This window comes from Martes martes, assembly GCF_963455335.1.
Source record: "Martes martes genome assembly, chromosome: 2".
Lineage (NCBI taxonomy): Eukaryota > Metazoa > Chordata > Mammalia > Carnivora > Mustelidae > Martes > Martes martes.
The window spans coordinates 89705997-89717745 of NC_137889.1; the positions used below are offsets into that span (position 1 = coordinate 89705997).

At 37.2% G+C, this 11749-nt stretch overlaps 1 protein-coding gene across 2 annotated transcripts; it reads left to right on the forward strand.

Annotated features, from left to right (window-relative positions):
• Positions 1–2780: 2780 nt before the first annotated feature.
• On the forward strand, positions 2781–11038 carry SPP1 (secreted phosphoprotein 1). Of its 2 annotated transcripts, XM_080830887.1 has the most exons (7): positions 2781–2856; positions 4207–4271; positions 4384–4422; positions 7253–7333; positions 7625–7666; positions 9071–9349; positions 10207–11038. In XM_080830887.1, the coding sequence occupies exons 2-7, from the start codon at positions 4218–4220 to the stop codon at positions 10609–10611; spliced, it is 900 nt and encodes a 299-aa protein (XP_080687013.1). In that variant the 5' UTR covers positions 2781–2856; positions 4207–4217; the 3' UTR covers positions 10612–11038. The 2 variants fall into 2 exon arrangements, with proteins under 2 accessions (XP_080687013.1, XP_080687012.1); XM_080830886.1 differs by lacking the exon at positions 7253–7333.
• The last annotated feature ends 711 nt before the right edge of the window (positions 11039–11749 follow it).

Below are 11749 nucleotides of genomic sequence, written 5' to 3' on the forward strand. Positions count from 1 at the left end.
TTATATGTCCCCATATGTCTTCTTATAGTGTCTCTATTTTACAATCATAAATTCCTCTTTGCATTACGGCTTAACAACTAAACTTTTTCCTTTTCCCGTACAAGATTTACAAGGACTTTGATGGATTTGACATTTTGACTCTAATAACCAAGCATTCATTAGCCTAAACAAGAATGGAAATAGATCAAGTCTCCCAATCAAGACTTTCTGACCTTAATCATTTAACACATTAATTCTGACAGCTGGAAAATCTTACTCAGAAAAAAATTAGTGTCAGTGGCATGTTTAACTACAAAAAGCAAGAAGAAGGAGGCTTTTAAAAAGTCAGAATGAACACGCTATCCATTTCATACTTTGCACAACTGCCTCCATTACGAATCACTTTATCTTCTCATCTCTCAAGCATCCCAGACACATTCTTTAACTGTGAATTCACAAGTGTTTCCTATGAGTGAGATCTCGGAATCAGTAACGTTTTGAGTGAGTGTGGGAAGTGGGGAAGGAGACAATAGTGTCTACCTGGGACTGCTAAAAGCTATGACATAGCAGAACAGGAATGCTTTCGTTCTCTTGGCCTCTGTGTTCCTTGTTATTGTGTAGTGGAGCATTGTTTGGAAATATTTTCTCACCTGGCGTTCCAAGAAATGGAAGGTCCCACAGCTGTTTTACAGTTCTGTCATTATATATGTGACAGGTCCTATCCTGCTGCTGGAATGAGAAAACAGAACCAGATTTGTGGTCCGAAATCCCTTTCAGAAATGCTGCCATCGTGTGGCACTTTGGAGCTATGACCGGAAGAGTCCTGGAGTGGGTCATAGGGTTCATCTCAACATGGCTCCACTCCAGCAAAACCTATTCCTATAACTCTCTAAATTTGTATTAAGTCATTCCCGTGGGCACAAAGTAAACCATAGTGAATCCTGTGGAAATCTTGTTTTTAGAATTTGTGAACTTTCCCCCCCACTAAATGGACAACATGACAAATTTATGTGGGTAATATGTTTCAAGGGAAAAAACAATTTTGAAAAGCAAAACTACGAAATCTATTTTGAAACTTTATAACGTGTATGCTTTATGTTTTATAGAGATAGCTGCCATCTGAATTATTAAAATGTGTGATTAGATCCCCCCGATTAATAATACCAACTCATTTGGAATGCATCCAAAATAGACATACCCCCACCACCAAATGTCCCAAAACCTATGGATTACAGTTATTGAATAACACTGCAAGAAATTATTTAATCCATATTTCGATTAAAAGCAGCGTTTAGTAAACAGGAGCTGACACCTTAGATAGAACTAATAATAAATAAGACCATTTATCTTTAATATCACATAATTCTTACACTGTGAGATGTGAGGTAAATGAATAGTGCGAACCCCATTTCATGACTGAGAGAAGTAGATGAAGTTAAGTAAGTTAAGTAATCTCAAAACAATATTAAATATTACATATCAAATATTAAATATTTAAAATATTAAATATTTAAAATGGACTCACAGCTTTGCTACCCCTAGTTTCTCCAGTCCAATATTCAAAATTCATCTGTAATTTTCTTTCATTTAAATACCTTTTAAATACCCAGTAAAGCTTTTTTAATATAGAAAAATATTTTTCATTTTATTTATTAAGTAACAAACTATATATATAATTGGTAGAAAAACTAGAAAAAAAGATGATTCATAAATCAATCCATTCCTGTACAGATGTGCAAATTACCCTCTTGATAATCTAACCTCATCCTAATAACCTATTCCACTTAAAGACATTACAAATGATGAAAACGTGCTCTTCTAAAAATAAAAAATGTGTGTAATAGGTGCCAAGCATTGTTAGTTTTACACATAATAATTCATTTAAAACTTTTCACAACCCCCATGAGCAAGGTAATATGTACATTTGACAGGAGAAGAAACAAATACAGGCAGGCTAAGAGATTTGCTCAAGGTCAAACAGCTAATGGATGTCAGTGTGGGACTCAGAGCCACACTCTGGCTCAGAAGCAGCCTTCTCAAGCAGTAACACTCCATCAGAAGCTGCTTTACTTCCGCGGCATATAGAGTAAATTATCATTCTTCTGTCTTATATAGCAAATTACCGGATTCACCACCTCCACACAATTCAAACGGTGCGACGAAAATCCGTGTCCTTGAACGGTCATTGTAAATCCAACTTAAGGGGCATAAACATGGAATTTAGTGTTAGTAATGTCATTTGCCTAAATGACAAACTGCTACATACTTGAAAACACAACACTGAGCCTGGAGGAGCGAAGGATGGAGGGAGCCTCTCTGAACTCTTCCTCCGCCTGAACAAAAGCCTTGCAGCTATTAAGCAAATAAAATTGTGAGGCAAATTTGGTTGCATATATTACCTTATCTGTTATTTAACCTGAAAGAAACCAAAATCTATTCCATTTCATTTAAGACTGATTTATATTCTTTTTTTTCCTTCTAATTCAAACATTATAAACTCAAAGAACTAGTCATTCCTCTTCACTTTTCTACAGGACCCCTACATGCCCTTCCATGATGCCAAATGCTAATCCCATAAATGAAAAAGCTAGTTAATGATATTGTGCATCAGTAATGTTTGAACTCTAGAGTAGTTTCTGTGTGTTTGCTTCTTTGTTTTTTAACCACAAAAACCAGAGGGGGAAGTGTGGGAGCAAGTGGGTTGGGCAGTGGCAAAAAAACCTCATGACACATTTCTCCGCCTCCCTGTGTTGGTGGAGAATGTCTGGAGCAGCGTTTAAATTCTGGGAGGTCCTGATTGTCAGCAGCAGGAAGAGAAAGGGAGCAGAACAGCATCATCCAGGACTGGGCTCTCTTCTCAGCCAGCCACAGAGCAAGGTAAGCCCGAACCTCACTGTCCCAGGCATTTGGCTTCATTTCAGGGCGGGAAGGGCAAGTTGTAAGGAAAAGAGCTGAACTGTGAAGCTGTTAAGCAGACTTACGCTGTTTTAGTCTTTTAATTGAGCATGCCAGATGTATTACAGATTTCCTGGAAGAAAGGTAACTGGGAATTTTGAAAGCCAGTCATTTATATAACTCAAAAATGCTTGGTGTCCTCAAAAGAACTGAAAGATTTCTTCCAATCAAGAAAAAAAAAAAGAAAAATTCTGTGCCCCTTTTGAATGACTATATATATATATATATATATATATATTTAATGGGTAGATGGCTGTGGAACCATTTAAAAGGAAAAGGATCTTTAGTGGCAATGTAGGCTAATAATTATGCTATGTTTCAATGATAAAATGTATCCATCCTATTTTCAAGGAAAAAAAAACCTTTCTGAATATTTCACTTCTGTATTTAGCTGTTAAATTCCTCACCAAGATACCTATATGACACTATGCAGACTTATTATCATGAATAGAAAAGCTGTTGACTTTTTTCAATGTTTTGGTTTTTGTTTCAAATTTCTAGAATGCCTTTCTTAAATAACTGAGCATTGAGACAGCTTCATTTTACCCAAGTAGTACCTTTTTAATAATTTAGGTTAAAAATCACACTTAAAATGCATGCTGGAAAAGTGAAGAAAGCAAGTTGCTTTCTATAGTTTTATTTTCTCTCTCTCTCTTTGTGTTTTTCTTCCCTGAGAAATAAATATTCCAACAGCAGCTTATTATTTTAATTCAATTACTAATGATCTGTTTTTAGGTTGAGATAGCTGAGCTGTCACGTAGTAATGGTATAATCCCTGGGACTCTAAATCTTTTTTTTTTTTTAAGATTTTATTTATTTATTTGTCAGAGAGAGAGCAGAAGCACATGGAGAGCTCCGGGCAGAACTGGCAGAGCAGGCAGAGGGAGAAGCAGGCTCCCTGCTGAGCAAGGAGCCCCCTGTGGGGGTGAGCCCCCCAGGGCCCTGGGATCATGACCTGAGCCAAAGGCAGGTGCTTAATTGACTGAGCCACCCAGGTGTCCCTGGAATTCTAAATCTTAAAGTTGAATATAGCCTTGTGAGATTCCTCTCTCCCTTGCCTAATAGTGAGAGATGGAGTAAAGAGGAGGCATTACAAATAGCAACTCAAAAGGCCATGGTGATTAAAACACAAGTTTTCTCCGAAAGGTAGAAAATATTCTACAGGAAATATATTTTATTTGTAATGATTTTGTAGTGTGGTAGCATAAACAGGTATCACTGTTTTACCCTACAAAGAAATCAAATATTCAATATATTCAAAATATTTTGCAGGAAAATTCACCATGAAAATTGCAGTGATTTGCTTTTGCCTCTTAGGCATTGCCTATGCGATTCCGGTGAGTACAACTGAATCTTAAAGGATATTTCTCAAAATAAATGAATTGTGTGCTCGCCTGTGCTAGGAACACATTCACATTGTAATCTCTCTTAATCTTTTCTGTTTCAAAGATTAAGCAGGCTGAATCTGGGAGCTCTGAGGAAAAGCAGGTAAGCATCTTTCAGGTTTATCATGCAATCAGATGATTTATGCAGCTGCACAAGAGGCACTACAAACATATTTGTTGCCATTTTACTTTTTTTCATAGTCATCTGTTAACTCATGAGTATTTATTGACTACCGGCTTTCAACCGAGGCCAGTACTAAGCACAGTTACAGATGGTCACCAACATACGACGGTTCCATTTACAATTTTTCAACTGCATGATGGTGGGTGAGCCATATGCATTTAATGAAAACCATACTTCAAATTTTGAATTTAGATCTTTTCCTGGGCTACCGATGTATGGAACAATACTTTCTTGGGATGCTGGGCAGCAGTAGTGAGTCACAGCTCCCAATCAGCCAGGCCATCACGAGGGTAAACACCAATATGCTTTCAACCATTCTGTACCCACACAACAATTCCATTTTTCACTGTTAGTCTTCAATACATTAAATGAGATGTTCATGACTTTATTATAAAATGGGCTTTGTGTTAAGTGCTTTTTGCCCAACTGCCAACTAATGTAAACATTCTGAGCATGTTTAAACTAGGCTAAGAGGGGCTATGATGCCCAGCAGGTTAGGTGTAATAAATCCATCTTTGACCTACTGTATTTTCAGCATGTGATGGGTTTATTGGGACATACCGCCTTGCAAGTTGAGGAGGATCTGTATAGCCTTTAGTAAATACATACTCTTAACACCAAACTAGTTCTTTGGGCCATTGTCATTTATGTAAAAGGAATTCTATGAAGTCATGTGACTTTTTCTTTCCATGAGTCAACATACTGTACTAGACATAGAAAATTCCATCCTTTGCTTACTGAGTTTAAAATCTGTCTCACACACTGGACAGTTTGTATGATTCATAGTATCTCCTAAGATATTGGCTAAGAAACCCATTACAAAAAGAAAGGTTTTTATGCTGTTTGGATCTGTTATGCTTGTCAGCTGACTTTAACAATTTCCTAACCAAACCTAAGACCAAATCAATAGATGTACATGCCCTTCCAAAATGGGTGAAACTGTGCCAGCCAAACAACAAATGGGCATTGTTCTGAGGAGCTCAGGCTAAAAGGCACACAGAGTTCAATCCCAGATAAACAGAATAAAGGCCTGTATAGAGTTGCCTGGGGTCACTGAAAAGAGATTGCTGAATGAAGACATTAGGAGAAGTTTGCTGCATGTGTTTGGTTGCGCAACTAGGTAGGTATAGGCATGTCTGTTTTCCAACTGATTTGAGAAAACAAATACTGAAGCACAGTAATAGGACAGAAAAATTAACATTTACAGAGAAGATAGAGTTCACACTATATGAGGCAAGAATTGGTGACTTTTTCATAGAATTAATGTGGCACATAAAGCTATAAGATTATTCAATTATATTTAGGAGATAAGAGAAGAGCTCAACCTTCCAGAATCCTAGAAATTTAGAGCTAGTCGGAAATATGTGAAAGTTATAAGGCTATCCCTTTGAAGATGAACATTGTTATCTGTGAGTGTTATGACTATCAGGGGGGTTTAAATCTGTTTGTTCTGTTCAGCTATATTGTTTTCATGTTACCTTATTTTAAGTCATAAATTTAACTTATAAATGCCTTCTCTCTGAGTGCGTATTACATGTAGCAGCAGGAAATATATATATTAAATACATATAAATTATAACATATTTACATATCCTCTTTATATATATTTAAATTAAAGAAAAAAGAGAGAGGGAAACTTGGAACTCCTCTAGAACTGTAGTTTCACATCTTTTAAGGCAAGGAACCCTTTCCTCCAGCAAAAGCTTTCAGAGAAGCCCACTATGAAGCTGCTCTAGTTGGAGCCAGCCCTGGAGAAAAGACCAAGTGCTACTGACTGGTTGCCTCCCAGCCCCTCCCCCACCCGGTGGCTGGCTGTGAAAGGGACCCGTGGAACTGGCCAGGGCTCTCATTCTCAAGGACAGGGAAGGGAAGGGATTGGCTCTGGGTGATACAGCCCATCAGATGACAGTTACTCAGAGCAATTTCCATTCCTCTGCCCTAGGATAGTCATTTTCCAGATAAATAACTTGACTAAAGGAAAGATCATTCCATTCACGCCTCTGGCACCTTGGAGCAATGGAACTTTTGTGCCATGATGTTAATATTATAATAATATTATAGTTCTGCATGGTCCACCCAGAGCGCAACTAGACACATGTGGCTACTGAACTCACAACGTAGCTACTGCAACTGAGGAACTGAATTTTTTATTATATTCCATTTTAATTAAATTAAACAACCATATGTTATACAACTGGAGGATATTGTATCAGACAACCAGCCTCAGAGAGTTCCTCCTTGTTCCATAGAGGGAACAGTGAAGATCACCACTAATTAAGGGCACCTCTGCTTTAGACATGCTTTATCTGAGGGGATATTTCAGCTAGCAAGCACAGGACAGGAATGCACGGTGTCCAGCAGGCACAGGATGCCTCATTAAGAACAGCTAGTCTGCATGGGTTTGAACCCCAACTCTGCCCTTAATTTCTTTGCGGCTGAGTTTCTCTCGATCTTTAAAATGGGAATAATAATACCTATCTCACAGGGGGTTGAGAGGATTAAATGAATATTTGTAAATCACTTTGAAAGGATGCCTGATCTAAGGGAGTGCTATATAAGAGTGTATTAAGCGAATCTGCAGGAGAAAGGAAATGTTACAAGAGGTGTCTCAGGCTCTGGTTGACCATAGAGAGGCATATTATGCTTATCTATCAAGATCAGTGAAGTACAGTTGTTTTTTTCAGTTTATCACTTAGAGATCCTCATGTTTCTTTCTTTAATAATGACAAATATGCAACATTTTTTGTAGCTTTACCACAAATACCCAGGTGCTGTAGCTACATGGCTAAAGCCTGACCCATCTCAGAAGCAGACTTTCGTAGCACTACAGGTATTTTTAATTTTAACTAATTTTAAGAATTAAATTTCTCACAATTAAAGAACAACAACAAAAAGCAGCCATCATGCAGGCCATTCAGGCCAATTAAATGGATCCTTCCTGCCTATAGGTAAATGTGAGCTTAAAATAGCAATTGATCTGGTTATGTCAGCTTTTCCCCACTTTAAGCCACCCACTTATGAGGCTGAAAAATAAGACCTGCTTTGGGTAGAAGAGGCTAACTTTTGAATTAAAATATGAGACATGTTTGATATAAACTGATATGTGTCCCTCCTTCTTCAGAACACTGTGCTCTCTCAAGAAAATGATGATTTTCAACAAAAGGTGAGTCCTCACCGTGAGTCAGAAGCCGACCATGCCATAGAGAGATGAAAGAAGCCACTCTTTCTGCTAATGACATGGCCTGGGTTTGATTCCAACAATATTCTATTAGCAAATGTTACGGTAAATTGCCAATTTAAAACCTGCTCAGAAAACAAACAAACAAACATGTATTTACTAACCTTTGGAAATACCAGGTTTCATTATCACATGATCTCTTGATATGAGGAATTTGAGAGGCAGGGCAGAGGGCTTTTGGGGGTAGGGAGGGAAAAAATAAAACAAGATGGGATTGGGAGGGAGACAAACCATAGGAGACTCTTAATCTCAGGAAACAAACTGAGGGTTGCTGGGGGGTTGAGAGGGAGGGATAGGGTGGCTGGGTGATGGACACTGGGGAGGGTATGTACTATGGTGAGTGCTGTGAATTGTGTAAGACTGATGATTCACAGACCTGTACCCCTGAAGCAAATAATACATTATATGTTAATTAAAAAAAAAAAAGAAAGAAATACCAGGTTTCTTCAGATGAGTTTAGTGTGGCAGGAAATGTTTACTAAAGTCTGTTATTTGACATAGTAAGCCTCTTAACATTTTCTTTAAGGTATTTTGTAAATGTCTTATCTACTATCTGATAAGCATCTAATAATGCCTACGAAAGCCAAGATTTTATCTCAGGGGAACATTTCTGTTCCTAACATAATGGTTTATGTGACAGTTATTGTTTTTTATTAAGACTATTGATATATTTGCTAAACAAAGAGATAAGTTAAATTTGTTTTCCTTAACATCTGTTTAAATATGCAAAGAATCTCTAACTAGGAAAGTTAGATAAATAATCTAGTTTATTTGCTAATCAGAAGTTTAATAGATATTCAGTGATTAATTTGGTTGACAGCTTTAAGTTGCAGTTGACAGACAAGCATAATGGAGTCACCTCTTGCTTATGCATGCTGATAAGGGGGTGGTTTTAGGTTTTGGTATATGCATTAATACATGGATGTTCCAATCTCCTGAGAATTCTCATTTCAAATAAAAAGTAATCTCACAATTATGTATCTGTATTCATTTCATCATTGAATTTGGTAATTTAAATAACATCTAATATGAATAAGGAAAAGCAATGTTATCCATGGAAACATTATACTCACATATACGGCTTGAAAATGTCTATGAAAGTAATTATTTATGGAAAAGCAAGAAAAATACCTCAGATTATGATTCCATTCATCCTGGTGTTAAAAAAGAAGTTGGAAGATACTCACCTTGCTCCTAGAAACCACTGAATACAGTGTTGCGAATGCAAAGATTCTGAAACCAAATTAGTCTGTAAGACAAATGCACCAGGAAAGACTAAGGGAAAATAAAAACCATTACCCCAATTTTTCTGGCCATCTTGTTTTTTAGACCCTCTCAAGCAAGTCCGATGAAAGCCATGAGGATGTGGATGACGATGACAGAGACGATGTGGACAGCCAGGATTCTGTGGATTCCAATGACGTAGATGACGACTCTAACCAGTCTGATGAGTCTGACGAAGTGGTCACTGATTTTCCCACTGACTTTCCAGCAACCCAATTTTTCACTCCAGCTATCCCCACAAGAGACTCAAATGATGGCCGAGGTGATAGTGTGGCTCATGGACTGAGGTCCAGATCGAAGAAGTCCCACACATATGAAGTCCAGGTAAATCCTTAAACAGACACATAAGATATTTATGATTCGAGCCCTATTCTAGGAAACCAGAGTGTGTCTATTCCCATTCATTTATTCATTCATTCATTCAGTAGGAATTACTAATTTATGACTTTTTAAAGTTTTTAAAAATTTATTTATTTTAGAGAGAGAGCAGGAGGAGAGGGAAAGGGGAGGGAGAGGGACAAGCAGGCTCCATCCTGAGCCAAAATCAAGAGTCTGGTGCTCAACCAACTGAGCCACCCAAGTGCCTCTAATTTATGGCTATTGAACATGAAACCTTTTTTCACTTGGTGATTTTATGTTTAAGTTCATGCAATTTCTCCCTACTTTTGTCTCTCAATCACAATGATCTTTTCCCAAATCCTGGCTCTAAAGCATTTATTCTATTCACTTTTTTAGATTAAAGAAAAAAAACTTCGGAAAACAGCAATTATTTTCACAATATAATGGTCATGCTTTGAGGTTAAATACCTGAGATGAACTGTAGGGCTGCAAATTTTGCTTAATCTATAGTTGAAGGATCTGAGTTTGACACATAGCCTTGCCACTTACTAATCGTTTTACTTTTTAACTTTCAGTTCACTTTCCCTTTATGTAAAACTGAGATCATGAGACCCAAATCATAGTCTTTACCATATGCATAATTGATGTATCTATTAAACTAAAGGAGATGAATATGTGAAAAGACTCGGTTAAAAACAAAGTAACACGCTAGTCCTGTTTTCTGCTGCAGCCAAATTTAGACAATTTTCATTATAATTGGTCTAAAAGTTAGAAAGCAGAATTAGACTATTCCCATCCTTGGCTCCTCATTTAATTCTTCTTCCATTTGTTCTGTGATTCAGTATCCTGATTCTACAGAGGAGGACTTGACATCACTTGTGAAAAGTGAGAGTACGGAAGATGACTTCAATGCCGTCCTTCTTTCCCAGACAGTGCGGGGAACTTCTCATGGGGACAGCCACGCAAGATACAGTCAGGAAACCAGTCAGATGGATGACCATAGTATGGAAACCAAGAGCCGCAGGCATACCAGGGAGTATAAGCTGAGAGCAAGTGAAGAGAGCAGTAAGCATTCCCAGGAGATTGGTAGTCAGGAAAATTCTGAAGTCAGCAGTGAACTCAGCAGCCAAATTGTTCAAAGCCACGAAAATGAGCGAGTCCTAGACTCCGGGAGTGTGGAAGAAGATAAGCACCTGAAATTTCGCATCTCTCATGAATTAGACAGTGCATCTACTGAGGTCAATTAGATGGAGAAAATGCAATTTCTTACTCTGCTTTTAGTAAAAAGAAAAAATACACTGTAGCAGGATGGGAGACAATATGAAATGCTTATTTCTCAGCTTAGTTGGTGAAGGTATATGTATATGGATCTGGAAAGAGATACCAATTTTGATCATTAGTTTAGTGTGTGGCTTCATGGTAACAGCCTTGTAAACTAAAAGCTTCAGGGTTTGGTCTATGTTCTTTTCATATAAGAAACGCAAGCTGTCACTGCATTGTAATGTTTGCTCTTCTTTTATGAATAGAAATTTATGTAGAAACAAAATACTTTTACACACTTATAAAAAGAGATTATAAAACTTTACGTCACTATAACATTTGTTTTTTAAATTAGTGTATATTTGGTTGTGATTATTTTTTGTGTGTGTGTGAATAAATCTTAGTCTCAAATATAATGAGTTTAGTGGTATCTTTTTCTTTTCTTCTTTCTTTTTTTTTCCCCGCAACTTTCTTGAAATATAAATGACGTATAACATTGTGTTAATGTAAAGTATAGCACATGACGATTTGATACACTCATACTGAAAATGATCACCACCATTGCACTAGCTAACATCTCTATCATGTCACCTTCTCGGTCCTGTTACATAACCATCATTTCTTTTTTGTGGTGAGAGCATTCAAGATATACTGTCTTAGCAATCAGTTACTACTTTAGCGAACCTGCTAAGCTTAGTAGAGAGCAATCCAGGGTTGACGGGTCAACCGTACAGATTCTGGCTGAGTTAAAGTTCCTAGTTACAGAAACAGAATTCAAGTTGGGGTTGATATTCAGCCAGAAATCCTCCAACCATGCAGGACTCTTTAACCCAGGGGAATACCTTTTTCTCATTTTTACAAAGCTGATAAAAAAGATAACGAAAGCCTAGCTGCAATCACAAATCAATTTTATTGTTTTTCATCACTCACCATTAATTTTCTCAGTAAATTTATTGCTTTGTTGTCCTTGGATGAAAATTTGATAGGTTCCATAGCAGTTTTTTCCCTAGCTATTTTGATCAACCATAGATAATAAACAGTTCTCTTGTACTGGAAAATTTTTAAATGCAGTTTCAGGTAATAAGCAAGATTTTCAATTTCATTCAAAACTGAAAGTTCTGGAAG